Source organism: Netta rufina, assembly GCF_964035555.1.
Source record: "Netta rufina genome assembly, chromosome: 2".
NCBI classification, from domain to species: domain Eukaryota; kingdom Metazoa; phylum Chordata; class Aves; order Anseriformes; family Anatidae; genus Netta; species Netta rufina.
The window spans coordinates 60,621,011-60,639,910 of NC_140124.1; the positions used below are offsets into that span (position 1 = coordinate 60,621,011).

At 39.8% G+C, this 18,900-nt stretch overlaps 1 protein-coding gene across 1 annotated transcript in view; it reads left to right on the top strand.

Moving 5' to 3' along the window:
* The window catches only part of ITGA9 (integrin subunit alpha 9), a 215,354-nt gene that overhangs the window by 128,368 nt on the left and 68,086 nt on the right, over nt 1-18,900 (top strand). Inside the window, exon 18 of the mRNA XM_084282712.1 lies at nt 13,036-13,186. Within this exon, the coding sequence (XP_084138838.1) occupies nt 13,036-13,186 (151 nt within the window). The remainder of the gene's footprint in view (nt 1-13,035; nt 13,187-18,900) is intronic.

The window sequence follows — 18,900 nt, forward strand, 5'->3', positions numbered from 1 at the left end:
CTTGCTGAGGTCACACTTGTGAGTTCAGGAACCATGCAAACTACTCCGATATAGAGTTCACCTGAGATGCATTTGAATCACTAGACTTACCCAGTTAGTTAAGATCACACCTGCATTCGAATATGTCAAACCAGTGTACCAAATGACTAATAGGAAGATGATCCTGGTCTAATTTGGCATTTCATGGGATCATCCTTCTCTTCCCAAAACTTACTCGTGCCCCCACAAATGGGGATCACTGCACTTTGATACATGATAACAAACAGACAAACCAGCACATCCACCTAACAATCTAATATATGGTGACTTATCCAAAGTGCTCAAACCAAGCAAATCTGTGTTTGTAAATTGAACACTGCCATTCTGACCAGATAGAGTTATGTTTGCCTCATTATTTCTTGTTAGTGCTGCTGCAAGTGGAAACTGTGCTGCTGGGCTAGCTGAAATCCTTCACTGTGATGTTGGTAGTGGGGAGGAGAAGGGGAAAGGCCTTGAAAGTGGATAATGATAAAAACCTCAAAGATTTCTAACCCTATCAGAAAGAATTAGTGAAGATTTCAGAGGGTGAGAATGGGATGTGGTACTGATTCCCATGCTCTGTTTTTGTTTTTTCAAACGCTTCTGTTATAATGGAAGGTGTCCTTGCAGACGTGGGCTAAAGACTAGGGTAACATGCTGTACTGGAATAAAGACAAGCTAGAATGCATTTATTTTGAATAGAAAAATACACATTCTCAGTTAACAGACATATTTCTTTAAGGCTTGATTTCAGTTAAGAGATGGACCTCTTTAAGGCTTGTCTACTTTCATGAGCATGTGTTTGCATGTAAGCCCACCCCAACTTGTAAGGATTGTGAAATGATGGAGCCAAACTCTTACTGCTTGTGTCAGATGGCACCAGGGACAGCAGTCACAGACTGTGTCTCGGCACCTTCAGGCTGGACACCAGGAAAAACTGTCTTGTGTGGGCAGTTTGTGCTGCACTAGAAGGAGGGCAGAGATCATGGGGTCTGCTGTTCTGGGTTTCAGGACTCAGCAGGGTGAGGTCCAAGGTCCCAGCTGACTGTGGTTGCCAATTGTTCTGTGATGAGGAGGACAATGGATGCTATAGTCTCTAGAGATGACTTCCAACCAAGTTTGCTGCAGTTCTCTGACTCGTGTCAAGGTAAAATCCTCTCTGCAACTTGAGCAATGCTGCCTCAACAAGGAGCCTCCCTTAACCAAGGTGGAAACAGCTGCCTAAGATGGTTGTCGTCCAGTGTCATGGCTGAAACCTGCCTGTGGGGCTCCTTGCCTCTCACTGATGCTGCCTCTGCCAGCAAGAACAGCATCACAAGAGGGGATGGTGATATCAAATGCTGGACCTGACAAAACTGCAGGGATTAAACTTTCTAGTGCAGACATAATGAGGTAGCATGTGAAACAGCCACAGTGGTGCATGCTAGTGTTACCACAAATGGTCTTTTTAGTGCTGGGCCTGCATTTATTCTCAGGACTATGAGTGTTGTTAGCTTAAAACTACAGATGCAATTTAAGGGTAGGGAAAAAAGAGCCATGGGATGTGCTGGGGATTTGGTGAAGGCAGTTTTGGGAGAAACTGAAGGATCAAAAGAAAAGTGTTTTGTCTTTCCAGTCATAACTTTTCAAATCCATTCTTCTTGAAGAATAAGCATGAGGTTTCGGCACCACAGAGTAGAGAAGACTACCTCATTGCCTCCCCATCAACGAAACTCCAGTGTTAAATCTTCCAGCTGTAATAGCAGATACCAAAATTTGGCCCTATCCATGCAGTACTGCCCCATCTTAGTGGGGAAGATGAGGGGCAGAGGGGATTTAAAAAGGAAGGGATTTAGAAGTATTTTAGTGTGAAGAAAATATTTATAGCATTTATGTATTGCATGTGGGTAAATCTATCAAGACAATCTGAAACCTTAAGAGAAATAGGAATAGGATATTTTGCAATAAGTTATATTTTTATGGTAACAATCTTTTGGGACAGCAGTAGAAAACTGGTTTTCCTTGCCAGTAATCCATTACTGAAAAGCAAAATGCAATTAAAGAGTGCTCTGTTAGCTATTATTTTCAAATATATTGTTTAATATTACAAATGCATTTATAACATATCATGCTTGACTTGAATGCCCCACTTTGTGTTCTCAGCCCAGCAAATGTCTTTTCCATCAGGTTTCTGTAGTGAATACCACACTTTTATTGAGCCTCTCTGTAGCTACTTGTTTAGAGGCTGAACTGCATCTGTTTCCTCAAGATGTGCAGGGGGAAACTCTGAAGCATGTGTTTTGTGGAAGATTTTCAAGGCTAGAGAAGCCTAATCTATTCCTATGGTACTCTATATGGGCGGAAAGCACTCTGGTCTTTTAGGAAAGAACCGAAATGTGCTGAGAGAACAGAGTCCACGGGAACACAAATCTGGTTGTGGCCTAATGCCTCAGACTGGTATTCAGGTAACTGTCTACAAAGGCAACAGCAGTGACTGAAATCTGATCAGGCTTCAAGGGGAGCCAAGTGAAAACCACAGAGAATACATCTGAGTGACGGTAAGGGTGTCTGAAAAAACAGACTTTCTTCCAGCTATAATAAACGAACCAGCTAAAAGACCAGAGCAGAATGGGTGGTGGCTTCCCTGTGAGATGCAAGTAGGAAGGAAATCCTGTATGACTGTGTAAATACACTGACAGCCCATGTGCTGCAATGAGTGGTGCAGCTGTACTGAAAACAAACAGCAGCAGAAGAAAGATGATGTTGCGGCATGACAGGTAGCTGCAATGTTCCAGCGTGAGCTGTGCACATGTTATGTAAATCAAGTTGTAAGGATAAGGGCTGTGAGCTCCCTTGGATAGAATACGCTGTAATAAATATTGCTATTCCTGAGAAGGTTCCAGGAGGAAGTCTGTCTTCCATATATTTATGTGACATGAGGTTATCCTTCATCTGTCATTTGAAACCGCATTACTCACTCGTTGGAATGCTTTTGCTCATGTGTTTGGGTGGTTGTAATATGCAGCTTTCTTTTATGTATAGGTTTTAGAGCACCCTTAGGTGTTCTAGCTGGTTATTAGATTCAAATTTACCTTCTTTCCCTAGAGATTGGTTGGGGTTCCTGTCTGTACTTCTGCAAATTGTTTGTTTTGGAGAAGGCAAATTGGAAGCAAAAGTTGTTGAAAGCCAAAGGGGCAACAGGTGCATTTGCAGAGATTTGCAAGGTTTTACAATTTTTTGATATTTTGCATTGGAGTCAAAGCTTTCGTAAGTTTTCTTGTGCAATGGAATTGTTGAGAAACATCCTTTTCCAGTTGAAAGGTCAGGCTTGTGACTTGGGCCATCTTCTGCCAGTCCCTCTGGAATTAGCCAGAAGACGGACAAAAAAGCAGTCTGTCAAACTTCTTCAGGTTTGAAATGTTTCCATTTTAATAAAATGGTGATTAATGGGGAAAAAAAAAAAAAAAAAAAAAAGGTATTTTCCAGTTATCTTCTGGTCAGCTCTACAGAAGCATTTTTTCCCTTCAAATAAATTCTTTCTGTGACCTGCTAAAAGATTAACATATTTTCTGCCAGTACTTTTGTTTCTATGATCTGTTTTGTCCTATGCATGTGTCTGCTTGATAGGCAGGTTAACAATTCAGTGTGATCTTTTGGCGTGTAACCTCAAAGTTAAAAAACACCTGCATCACCACCCCATGGTCCTGCACACTCTGAGCTTTAAACTCATTTTCATTGCTTCCTTTACAATGCACCAAATTACTTTGAAATAGCATTAAACTACACTATAATGAGTTTATAAGCATATGATTATTAGTGAATAAAAATAAATTTCATTTAGCTATGCAACCCATAGCTAGTCATGTGGTTGTTTTGCAAATAGACACAACAAAGAGTCTGTTCATGGACCTACTAAAATGTGTGGAAAGACTCCCTGTAGTTCACTAAGCACACGATCAGACATTAAGCACCTGGATTTGAAAAATGAAGTTTTTTCAGCAGTTTCATATTGGCTTGTCAAAATATTGCAGAACCCTGACTGAAGGAATCCAGAAGTCATAGATAAAAACATGTGTTATGACAGCTTCGTCCAATTTGCTTTTCACCAGCACAAGATGTAACAGCAGAGACCATAGTAGAGTACAGTAACAATGCAGATAGTCAATGCTTTCTGAAGGAAGGAGCACTACCATCAAATGTTGATCAGAAAGATCAAAGGTGTTTTGAGTGTATCTCATGAATATGGTAGGGTTTCAAATAAATAAATAAATAAAGGCTTTCACTGATCATAGACTTTGTAAACCCGTGGAGCAAAGCTGCAAGCTTGTGGTTTAACGTGGGAAGCAAAGCTGTTTCATAAATTTGACCAGGCTCACGCCTCAGCACTTATCTTCCTTTGATCACACAACAGGAATTTGTTTCCAGAGAGGCCTGACGTTTCATGGCCTGCCCGTTGCGGTTTTATGCCCCTGAAGTGCATCTTAACAAAACAGTCGTGATGAGGAAAAACAATATCCTTTCATTTGGAGCTTAATTACATGCTCTGATAATATCTATTTTTCCCTTCCTCTTCATTCATAGCAGATGAAGAATTTGTTTTCGCTTACTTTATCTTTCATTGAACGAACACTTCTTTAAAAATATTTTTGACATTCTGTTTACCCTAGACAGGCTACCCTAAATAACATAGCTAATCAGATTGAGCTAATTTGCTGCCTTACAAAGAACAAAAGAAAAATGAGCAAATGCTCTGGTTTAGCATGCCTAGTGCTAGTAAAGTGCCATGAGCTTTCAGTCTGGACCATGTGTATATAAAGCTGTGTACACTGGTGTCAATATTCCTGACTTCTGGAATGCAAATATGGAGCCATGACCAATCCCATTGCAGTCATGTGCAGCCCATAGGTTACTAGGTTATACCCAAGTACTGCCCCAACTCCAGGTCTTTTAAAGTATCAAAAGAGTTCAGACAGAAGAGGAAAACATTGAAAAGGGGGTTATGAGTAGGTTGCTGTCAGTTTTCTCAAAATTATGCTGTTTCTAACTGTGATTTAAGTAATTTTGCAAATTATAGGGTAGTTTAATGCTTTTTCAAAGTAATTTGGTGCATTGTAAAGGAAGCAATGAAAATGTTTATAGCATTTTGTGTATATTAGGACATTTGTAATTCTATTTGGAAGTAAGTCTATTTGGTGAATCCAGGAAGAAGATATTTGATTTCTAATTTACTTTAACTTTCATTTATCTTTTGCCTACAGACAGTTGCTAGTGAATTGAATGCTGCATTTGCAAGGCACATGGAAAATTTTGTTGTAGCATATCAATGTAGTTTTGATTTGTAGTTTCCTGAAAGGACTACCCAGTAGAGCCAGCAATTAATCAGGATGTAGTACAAGTTGCAGTGGGAGCATCGTCTCAGGAACAAGTGAATGTTTCCCCTGTTGAAGGTGAACGGGAATAAAGGAATGGAGTTTTGGTTTCCATCTGGTTATTTGCACTCAGCGCTTCATAAATCTCTCCCAAAATAAATAAGTCCAGTTTGATAGCAGTGGGCAGTCCTCTTCCTTTTGAACATGTGGTGATTAAACCCATGTGGATGGTAATAGAGCCATCAAGTGACAAGCTGTAACAAACATCAATAGTCTGCATCTAATACAAGAATACAGATTTCCAGTCTATTTTTTTAAGAACAGGGTACTGATTGACAGTCAGGGGTACTGCACAAGCCAGTCTTATAACTTCTTAAATGCTATTCTGTGCAGGTTTTTTGTTTGTTTGTTTGTTAAGAATCACTTGACTATATCCCCTGGAACAGGATTTTGTTGTTTGTTAAACCAGATCCTAAAGAGATGAGTTTTTTGCATTACATAAAATGATCATTGAACTAATGTGTAACCTGGCCTTCCTTGTGAACAGCCCAATATCAGTATTTTATGGACCTAAGATAGTTCAAGTTGTCATATTTTTTCCTACTCTAGCAACCAAAGTATAAAACTAACAAAACAACAGCTTAACCTCTAGCAGAGTTGTCATACGTGATCGGCCTCCAGAGGTGGAAGTCCTTGATACGGTACAGACCACAATGAAAGCAGATGCACCATTGTTTCATTGTTTTGGATTTGCAGAGTATTTCTTGACTGATAAATACATGCATACACACATACTTCTGTTGCATAGCTATATGAAGTTTTTCGTAGTATATCCTTCAAGTACAAAATCTGATAAGGCTGAGTTTCATTGCAGGTCACCAGGTAATCACTTTGGTGGTTCTGCATGAACTGTTGGGTTGAAATAGAGGAAATATGCTGATGTAGGTTGATGCTGCTTATAGTGTTTGACATTTAGATATAACTTATTTTTGGCATATTAGACCTGCTACTACAAAACAAATTTCCTAAAATAACAAGCTGGTGCTGCTTCTAACTTGTCATATCTGATTAGCTGCCTTTTATTGATCTCTGAAGGTAACTGGTAGAAGGGGGCACTAATCTCTTTCTTCCTCATCAAGGCTCAGCTGAGTATGTTTTTTAAATTACATACTGCACCCCATCATCCCCTGAATAAAGGCAAACAATCAGACCTGCCTCATCAGCTTTTAATAGGACTACTGCGGAGGGCATAATTTTTATTGTAAATATGTGGTTTGCTTGATAAATTTAATTTTCTAGTTCCTGGAAACAACAAAGTTTCTTGTTACAAAATGCTATTTGTTTTGTTCTCAAATTTCACTTCCTCTCCAAGATCTTTGGACATCAATCTTCTATTTTAGCATTGCTCTTCCAGTATTTTAAAAAAAACAGGGGAAATATATATATTTTTTCCACATCAGGCTAGTGTATGCAACTCCAGCTACGTGTTGTACTGTTTATCTTCTAAATTTGTTTCTGCCACTAGTAACTAACTTTTGTTTGTGTTCTAACCTTAGGCACATACACTCACGCATGTGAGGATAAGTGTCTCAGGAGCACAGTATCATTTGTTTAAAGGACACGGCTTGTGGCTATAAAAGATGTTAGTTTGTATGTATGTCTGCAAGGGTGAAAGATTAGATTAGAGGTTCTGTAGATGTTGTGCTTGATCTTGCTTTCATGTGACAGTTTCACAAACCAGGGTAGCTGCATTCAATCCAAAAGCTGCTCCCCAGAGTAAACACTGTGAAAAAGGACTTGGTTCCTTCAAAGTTGACTCTTCAGTTCTGTTTATAAAGGGCTTTGAACAGCTGGGTACAATTGAAATTACTGATAATAGTAGAAGAAAGGCAACAGATTTCTGCATCATGGTAAGATAAGGGGTATTTTTACGTGGATGTTGTGCCCTGCTCTGTACTTTCTACTTTGAAGACTATAGAGCTGGCAGTTATGTCTATTGTGTAATTATGGGGAATTTGTGTGAAGAAATGATGCTCGAGGAAGAAAGGACAATTCCCAGAGAAGCTTTCAAAATACAGTAACTGGCTGTAAATTGAAATCACTCTGTTTCAATTCCAGAATGAGAGGAAAAAGGGGTTCCTAGAGTTTTTTTTCTGTTGTTTACTACTCAAATACATTCTTTATATATATATATATGAAAGTAACGTATAGGAAAGGTTGAAAAGTTAACACTCGGTGCTGTATTCCGCAATTGTGATGTGTATAGGACCTCAACAGCTAGAGGGGCAGCTCTGCCCCACAAGGGAACAGGCACAAGCAGTTCTACCTCCTTGGCTCTGGGCTCGCTGCAGTAGTGTTTTTTTTTTTTTTTTTTTTTTTTTATTCTGGCCATTCAGTCCCCTCCTGTGGGGAAACATTGGCATGTTGTTATTCTGCCCTCATAGGGTACAATCTCTGGTGCAGTGTTAATCCCAAACTGTACTCCATTGACACGAGCTCTGGGCTGCTCCTCAAATTCTCCCTTGAGTTTGTCCCATCTCCTCATGGTACTTCATACTACTCAAAGCAGACTAGAAAGCCAGGTTTTCAGCTTGGGAAGTAGAACAGGTCATTAATAAAACGATCTGGTGGGCCCAGAGCTAGCTTGCCATGGTGGGCTTAGAGCATCTTAGCTAGGCCGCAGTCATTGGCTGTACGAGGTCTCTTAGTGCATGTGGTGGCTTAGGCTTCAATGCGAGGAGGGGAAGGCAGCAGTTCAACTAACACAGGATAAACCCTGGTATCCCAAGTGTTTGCCTAAGTCCTTAACCTAGATTGCCTTCAAGCTTTGCAGAGAGAATTGACCTTGAATACACATGTGAGACTGCGACAGTGTAATGCACAGGCAGTATAAAATCCAATAGCTCTGCTCCCTGTGGGATTGCTTAAAAGTTTTGCGTAGTTTGGGATTATTTATGGGGCTTCTACCTTTTTGTTTTGCTCTGGGTCTTCAAATGAATTCCCAGAAGATGAGCTGAGGGTTTCAGCTTTTCATTGGCTTTTGGGGTTTGAGTGTTTGCAAAGCTCAACTGATCCTGCGGCCTATGATAAAACCCCAGAAGGAGAAAGGTTTTCAGGGTTAATATTAGGAGTTTGTGAGGGCAAAATACACATTCAGTATCACAGTAACTGTGAAGACCAGCTGCAATGCTGGTTGCTGATGGTAGAAATCAGTCTATTTGAATCTGTCACAGACTGATGCTGTTCACTCACACCTTTTACTGGTTTAAAGGAAAGAGATGGGACTTCTTTCTTCAGCAGTGTACCTTTATCTGATGGAGATGGAGGACAGGTTAAACTTCAGTTGTCTGGAGCCTTTTTACCCTGATGAAGTCTAACTGTCCCCAGCTGTAGCTTCCACTGGCCATTGGGCAATAGCAGGGATTTACCCTTGCAGATGCAGATCTTCTGTAAGGAAAGGCTCCTAAGATTAAAGGGAAGTTGATGATCCAGGCTAACAGGCTAAGTGCAACCCTGTTGCATTCCTTGCACTGTGTATGATATGCACAAGCTAAGGGGAAGTGCTAAATAATGCTTTTTTTTTTTTTTTTTTTTTATTTATATATATATATATATATATATATATATATATATATAAAATAAGTCTCTCAAGTACAGGAAATAGAGAAATATGTCCCTGTGTGCCTTTTGGAATGCAGATTATGTCTCCCTTGACCCACGTTAATAAAAACACCAGCATCTTGGGGGCGGAGAAATGAAAATTGCAGATCTCTTCTGTTAGCGTTTCCCAGCTGGTCTTTATTCACTCGCTGACCATAACACAAGGAAGTGGCACAGGAATTAACAAAGAATGTTAATGTGTGTTAAAAAGCTATTTGATTTATGCTGGAACTTTAAAATTGTTTCCTCTTTTTTTTTTTTTTTTTTTTTTTTTTTTTACTAAAAAAGATAATGTTGAAGATTTCTTTTTATGTTTGATTCATAGTACCATCGCAAGTAAACTTTAAAACTATAGCAGAGTTTATCTTCTGCGTAGCATAAACTTGGAGCCTGATTTTCAGAACTGTTTTTTTTTTACCTGCAAGTCTAGCTCATGTGAATGAAAGTTGCATTTAGTACTTCTGAATGTCAAATTTATTTCCCTTTCCATGCAAAAATTGATAGTCTGACATATTTTGTGTGCTTGTATGCATGTGCATACAAATATGGTTGCCTAAATTTAATATCTCTACAGTCTAACCAGAGCTTTTACCTATTTTATTATTAATGCATATTACCTGATGTCATGGTTGGTGTTATTCTTTCCAATTTAGTGATTGTCTTGATTATTTTCCATCTTTTCTATCACTTCTGTTTTTAGAGCATGTTTTTATTTTTAACCTGCCTTCCTTGCTGTGAGGAGGGTGATGAGTGCTGTGGTGAGGATGCTGGCTGCTGTATCGTTCTCATACAATGAAATGTAAACCAGAAGCCATTGCTTGATTTCGTTCCTTAAATTATTTGACATACCTTGTCAAGACCACAAGTGGCTCTAGTTTGTTTTCTTCTTTCTGGCGGGTGACAACAGCTTTTCAGTGACACATTGGAGTTGTCAGTGAGGCCGCTGTAGGTGCAGCAGCTGCCGGCACAGGCTGGCACCAGGCTGGCAGCAGAGCTGCTCCCACACCGCAGCAGGCTGTCTGCATCCATGACGTTGTGCCCTTGAGCAGCAAAGGGGGCCCGGGAGCTCCCCTGCAAGCAGGGAGATTCCTAATCCTTTTCTTACAGCAAGTGAACCTGATTCATTCCAGATGTACATGGATTTAATGACTTGGAAAGCTACTCTTAAAATGGGACTTACAGCACAATCTCCTATAGCCTTTTAGAGGAAGATCTGAACTCCTTTGCCAGCCTAAAATCAGTGAGATTGTTAAGAGTTTAACAGGGTGTGAGTTTTTGTGTAGAAGCTTTAATCAGGGAGCAACTAGTATGCTCTCAGAAAGTGGGTTTTCCTTTTTCTGCTGAGGAAAACATTGTTATAAACATTGTCACTTAGGTGCGATGCACTTCTAACAGATGAGTGATAGGTTTGTAAAGGAGTAACACAACATAATGGTGTTTATTTTAATGTTATTTTTGTGGGATTACTTTTAAGTAGGATTTCATTCTGAATATTTGTTTTATTGTTCAGTAGGAAAGACAGTAATCATGATCATGTTTAAATTAAATCTTAAAGTACTGCTGCCACCAATTCAGAGTGGATTCTTTCCTCCTTTGCATATTGTTCTTTTAATTATAAATAAGTTACTGTAGAAGGGAAAGAAGTAGTGGCAATGTCCATGTTAAATAGTAATAGCTGGACACAAATGTGTAGTGTGCATTGCATATGGTATCAACCTGGCATAAGATAAATATCTTGTAACACCTCTTTGCTTACAGAAGTGATACTTCCAGATTTTGCTAATGGGTTTGAAAGATGTTGATTTACTTTTTGAAGTGATAATGCGAAATGAGATTATAAAGTTAATGACAAATAATTTGTAGTTGTAAGTGGTTGTTTTTATTTCTTGTCTTACAATTATGTACTTGTGATTATTAGCAAATCCCAGCAGATAGTTTTTGTATATCTTCATAATTTGTCAGCTTTTCTACAGTGAATGTTGATGTTGGGGCCAAAAGGTTAAATGCTTCCACGTACTCTCACATAGTTTTCCCATTAATTTGGTGCATAAGAAACAACCACTCCAAATATTTTGACCTCTCAAGCTAGTTTTTTAGTGGATTCTGTACAGTGTACACGTTTGCCAATGTTTACTTGCACTGATAGCTGATGGCAAGAATACACCATAACATTTAGAAAGCAAAGTGTCCAGTTATAGGTAGGATTGGTGGTGTCTGCGGTTGAGTGTAAGTAGGAGAAATCAGAAATGTTTCCTGGAGATTTATATCTGCCTCATAAGAACCTGTCACTGAACTGTAAGCCATAATTTTGGGCAATATATGAAGATCATCATAAATTAAATAAGTTCAGGAAACAAATATGCTATAAATATTACGTGCATTATGTGGAAAAGTTGTGCTCACAATCCACAAGCATCAGCTTTAAAGCCTGAGTCTAGACCATCTTGCTCTGCACTTCCCACACATCAGAGCCTCTGATTGTTTCATTACATCCCTTTGGAAATCCATGTCTGGAAAACTGAAAAACTCCTTGGCAAATGCAGAGAGACAGAACCCAGTGAGATCTGCCTTTGGAGGTTTGGTAGGGCTACAGCTGGCAGAGGATGCTGAAGGGTTTATAAGTGCCACATCCTTGGAATCCCCGTATTTAAGCAGATGCTGTGGCTGCAGCACCACGAGGAGGGCTGCCTTAAACACAACTCGTGTCCGGCACCCCAGTCACTTTCAGACAGTTGCTGCTATGCAAAGAATCAGCATGTGCCGATGTGCTTCTCCCTGATGCAGCCATTCCCTCATGGCAATAGGGTGAATGGTGGTGGGCTGCGTGGTCAGCTTTGGGTTTCTCCGTGCTGATGCTTGCTGCACTGTGCTTGTGTGCTGTGCAACAGCATCTGGCAGGGTGGTGGTGTGATGATGCCTCTTCTCAGAAGATCCTCCTTTATACTTCTGGGCTCATTGTCCCTCTGAGGAAATGACAGAGCATCTCTCTGCTATGTGCCTCCAGGACTCTGTCCTTTTTTGACCAGCTGCTTGGTGTTCTCCCTGTGAAGCTCCCTCCATTTCTCCAGGGTATATGAATGGTTTTACATTATACTCATGGTAACCACAACCAGTTAGATATGTTGGCTATTTTTTAATTTATACCTGGTATATTCCATAATATCTTTTACTGTGTTTTTGCTCCTAGATCTGCAAACCTGTGCATTGTTACTATATATTTTTCTGTGATCTTAAGCCTACATTCTTACTTGTTAGCTCATCTTCTGGAGAGACTAGCATGATTAAATATATACCAAATAATAATTGTGTGTGTATTTGTGATGTGTGATGCCTTGATACAGTAGTATATTGATTCATGATGTATGATTATTATCTTAATTAACCATTCTATTGGTATTCCACTTATAGAACATGACTTCATTGTGTTAGGTCCAGCATAAATACACAAGGAAAGGTTAGTCGTGTTCAATAGATGGTTGTTGTTATAACTTTCGTGCATTTTTTCACTCATACCTGTTTCTGGATTTTATTTAACCCTCTTTTCCTTTTTTTTCTATCCATTGCATAATTCTAAGCTTTTAAGAAAGTTACTAGAATATTTCAGTAAGATTGAATTATTGAGAAATAAAATTAAATAGAATTTGTTTGAATGTGAGCATAATGTTTTGTACTTGTTGCATTTTCCCCATCCAATAACTTTCCAGTCTTCAAATGTTTTATTTCCAATAAAGCCATATTAACAATATCTCATGAAATGGTTTCAAGTGAGTATCACAGGATTTCCTTTCACAGGAGGCAGTGTCAGAACCAGGAATCACAAGCTGCTCACTTTCCTTACAGCTGCCTGCACCACTTGTTGGCCGTACAGCACACTGATGAGTTACTAACCACAGAGCTTTTAAGCAGTTGAGTTGTGACACTTCTGCAGTAGGGGGGAAAAAAAAAGAAAAAGGATGAGAGTGTGAAAGTTGCCAAGAGTTTAATCTAGTGTAATTGTTTCTGCCCACAGTGTTGATGACAGGACTGCCTACCTGGCCCTGGGAGCAGTGAGGAACATCTCACTTAACATTTCCATCTCTAACATTGGGGATGATGCCTATGACACCAACGTTTTCTTCAACTTTTCTGGGGAGCTCTTCTTCATCAAAATGTGGCAAAAGGTAAGAAATGCCAATCTTGCTGTGAAGAAGTCTCCTAATGTTAAGTTTACTTGCAAGGAGTAGGAACAGGGGGTGGCCTGGTCCACAGTGCTGAGAGATTTGGAAGTTGTTTCTGGTTATGCTGGGCTTGAATTTCTTCCAGGCTTTTTACTGAGGTTTTCTCTTTCGTGGGTTTAAGCTGAGAAAATGATACAGTTTGTGTTTCAATAGAAGACACAGCACTGTTATTTGGGGTCAGCTAATGAACCAGAATCATCAGTTGAGGCACTAAGGTATTAAGAGACAGGAGGAGACTGGTTTGGAAATCTGTAGAATACCGAATAGCACTGAAATACAACGGCTGCCTCTAGTTTGAGTGGTGCCACACTGCGCTCATCAGTCCTGATCATCTCCTGACCTAGGTTCCTAGCTTTTTGTTTTGTTTTGTTTGTTTTCCTTGCAGAAACCAAGATGCAGGGCTGTTCTCTGCTCACATCTGGGTGCAAGTTTGGATTGTGGCCAGGGCATTTCATTAGAACTAAGAGCTCAAAAGTGCTTTTCATTTCACCTGTATCAACTCAGGTGAAGTTTTCGAGCTTTAGCCTCTTCACATTTTAGGTTGAAATGCACAGATGTTTTCATTAGCTTGAGTTTATTTGGAGTTGAAAAGTAAACACTGAATTGAGCTTTTTGCAAACTGATGGCTATGAAAGCTGAGTGTGAGTAACATGAAAATAAATTGCACAAAATAGAAATACAATCATAATAACATTCTGACTGTTTGCTCCTGCTTTTTGCTGTCATTTGTGTCTCTGCTGAGGCTTTGCTATGCTTTTGAAGCCATAAGAGCAGTATTAAAAACAGTAGCACACGTTTCAAAGTATGGTATTAACATGGCCCATTGAAACAATGATATTTTGTCATTAGTTTTCATATTTTATAGAGAAAGATTATAAGAGATTTTCGCTATTACAAACCTCCTAGATTGCCTCATTACATAACAAAGTATGATAAATTCTGATAGAAGTTAATTCTGTTGACTTTCACATTAGACTTCGACATTGCATACAATCACCAACCTCAGAAAATTCTTTTTCTACTATAATCTTCTTTTTCAGTATGTGTAGGTGTTTTTTTTTAATATTTATTTATTTATTTATTTATTTAAAAAAAAAAGGCAGAAATACCTTACGCCAATACACAACTTCTCCTTAATGGAAGTTCACGTGAAGACTTCTAAGGTCTGGCCTGGCTCCCATTGATGTCAGTGGGAGGGTTTCCATTGCTCTGCACTGGAAAAGAAACAGAGCTTGATGTATGTTCTTTTAAAAGTTTTTTTTGTCTTCTGTACTTAGTTGTTGAATATTGTACACACATGGATTAACTGGAACACCAATTGCCTTCGTTGTTCTTCTTGGCCAATGCTGTCAGGGAACAAGCTGAAGATGTGCTGTTTCCCTTGGTATTGTACCTTGAGCCTGGGTCTAAAGCAGACTTGAAACAGCTGTGTGAAATGCTCCCTAGAAGGAATGGTTTCTGGAAGCAGATGACATTGTTGTAGGGTTATCTCACTACTCAATGTGTCTTCAGCTAATAGAAGCTATCATTTCTTTAAAAACAAATAAACAAAAAACAGCATACATCAAGGAGATGTGTAGGCTTCCTTCTCAAAACCAGAGGGTTTTGAGAGCTGTAACAGGGTATGTTATTCCTGCCACTCCGGTGTTTGTGTGTTAGATTTGATAACTGTTTTTTTTTTTCCTCTGATAATTTAATAACAGGTTTGAAAAACTGAGAAACAGCGTTGTGTTGGGTGACTTTGCTTTCTCTCAGTCAGCTTTTGCTACAGGACAAGCTAATGGATTGTTGGCCTCACCGTGTATCCAGATGGGAAACTGGATTACAACCTCATAGCTTCAATTAGTGTTATATTTTCCCTAAGCTCCTTGAACAATGCTTTTTTAAATAAAATATCATGGACTCTCTGTTTCATAACCTACTCCCATCCCTTGACATCTATGCAAAATATGTACTGTGCATGTACTTTAAATAGATTTTATTCCTGTTTGAACATTGCCCAGGCAAAAATCCAGAACATAAAGCTGGAGTAAAAATGACAACTCATAAGATTTCCCATAGTGGAGCAATTTTGGAATCAAAAGAGCTGCTGCTTATGGAAACTTCTTGCTGCAACTGCCTTTTAATGAATGACAGTAAAGTGGAAGAGAAGGGTCTCTTCCATGTGGTTGCTTGACACTTTTTCTGAAAGGTGGACCTCAGAACAGTGACTGCATGGTGAGCTTTTAAATCGATCTCTATAGTCCTTTCAGTATGCTGTGAAATCTCTGGTTTGTTTTCCCTATGTCTCCAGTGGATTTCCTGGCAGAATCAGTCTCGTTATTTCTTGCTGTAGTTTGGTTACACTCAGAGCTGACACTGCAAAAAATGTAATGTTGTTTTCTCAACAGAGTTACCGTGACAAAATGCCAGTTTGTGTTTGAAAAGAACGGCATGGCCACACTCAGTAGGGATTACCAGTAGCATTCTCAGAAGTGCATTATGGAGATAGCTCTTCCTTTTGCAGAGACTGAGATTTCACGAGCTGTGGTGAATAGAGCACCTGGCAGGGCTTTGCCGCTTCTCCATGAGGTGAAAAAGCATTCGCAGACTGATGTTTAAATGACTCCATTTATTCCACCGTCTGATTTTCCTGTTGTGCTGCTGCCAGTCCTCCCTGGCTTTGAGGACAAAGCCCAGCGTTTTTTTTCCATAGCTTCTGACAGACAGCCCTCTTCTTTCTTGAGAGGCACAATATGTTGCATGGGCTTCAGGCAACAGACTTCTCATCTCTGCCTACCCTCCCTGCAGTGTTTTTAACTCTGTCATCGCTGCTGCCCTTCCAAGGGACTGTTTTCACAGAAGTGTCACTGTCCTTCTGTACTCAAATCATCCCTTCACCCTTTTTACATACAGGGAGACTCTTCTGTGGAAGTAAACGTATAGCTACAAAACAGTACATTTCTTAACTGGTGATATTCTTGAAAACTTAAGATACAGTTGTGGGTTTCATCTCCAGTAGCTTACTGTGCATATTTTCCTTTCATTACAGTTTCGATAACCATGTGGTTTCATATAGAGTGGCAACACTTGGATTATAAACCTTATTTTTCAATTCTTCCTAACTTTGGTAGAATTAAACTGAGATTTCTAGAAGCCAATTATAACTCACGTTGTATAGCTAGAAAAAGAAGCAAACAAAAAAGCCAGAATGGCAAAGTCCATTTGAGGCTGGGCAAAGGCTGGATTTCTTCTCAGGAGGTTGACAACGCGTGGCCATTGATGTAAAGCCTGTGAAAAGTTTCAAGTTATGATTCAGTGAGAACTGGTAGTTTTACAGGTGCATGGGAGCATTGCACTGTAATGAATTTCAAAAGTTGTCCACTAGGAAAAATGTTCCTTTTGAAATACGAAGAGATTTAATCATTTAAACCTCACATGTTCACTTAGATTTCACTTTAATTGTGTTGAAAGAGATTGGTCACCTCTTCCCTAATTAGTAGATCTTCTATTTTTTTAATATATTAAAATGTATTGTCCCATAATTTTAATTCAATTTCAAGAACACTATTTCAGAGCCTGAAAAATCCACTTAACAGAGGTGTCAATATCACTTTCCTATAGAACACAGGGCGCTGCCTGTGTGCTAAGGAGTCTGGAAAAGGGAATAAAAGGCTCTGACTGCTAATATCTACATCATTTTGCATCTATTGGAATTGCCTGCTGACTTGTGAAGTTTTGCTGAAAATGCTTGTCAGAAATAGGCACTTTGCTAACCATTTATTAGCTGCTGTTTAGAGCAGAAGGGTATTGTTAGTACAGTTACAGAAAAAGCACTATAAGCTTGCTGGAAGTGGCTGTTAACATTTTTCAGAGACTTCCCAAGTAGGCTGCTACAACAGCCACCACTGATGGGGAAAATCCCATTCATTGTCTGTGCCTGGCCATACCATCCAGCCTTTCTCACTCCTTTTGGTTGGCTTAGTTTTTTGTGGGTTCAGCGAGGTGAGCCAGCTTGTAAGGGGTCAGATGACCACCAGGTAAATGCAGGAAGAGCGCTGGAAGTACGTGATCAAGGAGCTGACGTTGGGGGGTGGGTGTAGGCAGGGCCATATCTTTATTAAACCAGCTCAGGAGATTTTATACTAATGGTATAAAAATATCATATGTAACGTAGTAATAATAAAAAACAACAATAACCTAATATCTATAGCATTAATCTCTGGCTACTCTTGAAGTGCTCTGCAAGGACTGGAGGGAATCTAACGGCTAAGCCCATTTCAGCATGGGTTATGGAGAGCGGAGGTCAGGAAATCCCACTGCTGACTGTCATTTCCAGACGTGGATTATTTCTTTATTTCAGGCAAGCTCCCAGCATCGAGAGCCAGCTGTGTATAGCATTCCTCCTGCTTTTCGCAGCAGCTTTTGCAAGCAACAGCTGAGTGAAGGGCTGGGCCAGGACAGAGTGAGCAGCAAGGTTTTTGTTTCCTAGGACTTACACATGAAGGAAATACTATATGAACCCTTGGTGCTCGTTATGAATATGCTGATATCTTGAGTCACACTGTTTATGGACCCTGGGATTTTTCTTCAGATAAGTAATGCGGTGCCTTCTCTAGGTTAACAGGCAGGTCAGGTCATGCACTTTGGATACAGCACCCCCCCCCCCCCCCTTGCTCCCTGAGAGCTTGCTGACATCTCCTGACTAAGAGAGCCCAGAAGAGCTGCACACACTGAGTTTATTTTTTTCCAATTTGGAAATTCTCTTACTCTGGTTTCCCGTGCTGCTCATGCTTTCTAAGAGTCTTAGGGCTGGCAGGGACAGGATACTGATAGAGCACAAAAGCCTAGAACACGTACCTCCTTTTGGATCCATCTGTGCCAGTGAAAGAAACTGTAGGCCATGGGTATTCCCGACATCTTTTTTTTCTAGTAGTCTTTACCCCTTTGGAGCCATTGGTAGAGAACTTACTGTGATTGCTCTCAGTTCACCTCCAGCTGGTTAGCAGAAACCTTTTAAATTAGAGGCTTGAGTTAATCCAGCTGACATTGCGTGGAGTAGGTTGGAGTTGCTTCTGTCATCTGCTCTGCCAGAGTGTCAGAGTGCCAAGTAGCATGGAAGCTGTGACCCCTGCACTGACACGAGCACATCTGGAAGACCTCCCAAGCAATATATCACTTAGGTGAGGCGATTTGAACCCTTCTGCCAGGAGAGCTTTTATAGCCAGGATTCAGGAATAAGTAGTGTGGCAGTCACCACCACCTGCTGCTTCTCCTTTCTTGTGAATCTAATGCTTAACTGGTGTTCCAAAGTTCACAAAACTGTTTTGCAACCTTGGGGTTAAATTATCTAATTTCTTGATTGGGAAGAAAAAATACATGTAGTTCAAGCTATCTGACTTCATTTTTTACTTTAGTCTTTTTCTGTGAATGCTCAATGAAAGCCTTAAGTTTTATACTTCCCAAGGGATAATAAGTAAGGAGCAACATTTTTTTTCAGGCCAGAAGTTGTTAGAGCCACTTAATATCCACCTACTCTCAGCAGGTAGGAATTGAAGGCTAAACGTTTGGTCCAGATTTTCTTTTTGGGATTCAGATATCATTCCGACTGACAGGGAATGAGAATTGTAGACTGGATTTAGTTGTATAAATAATACTGATAGAAGTCTTGTAAATTT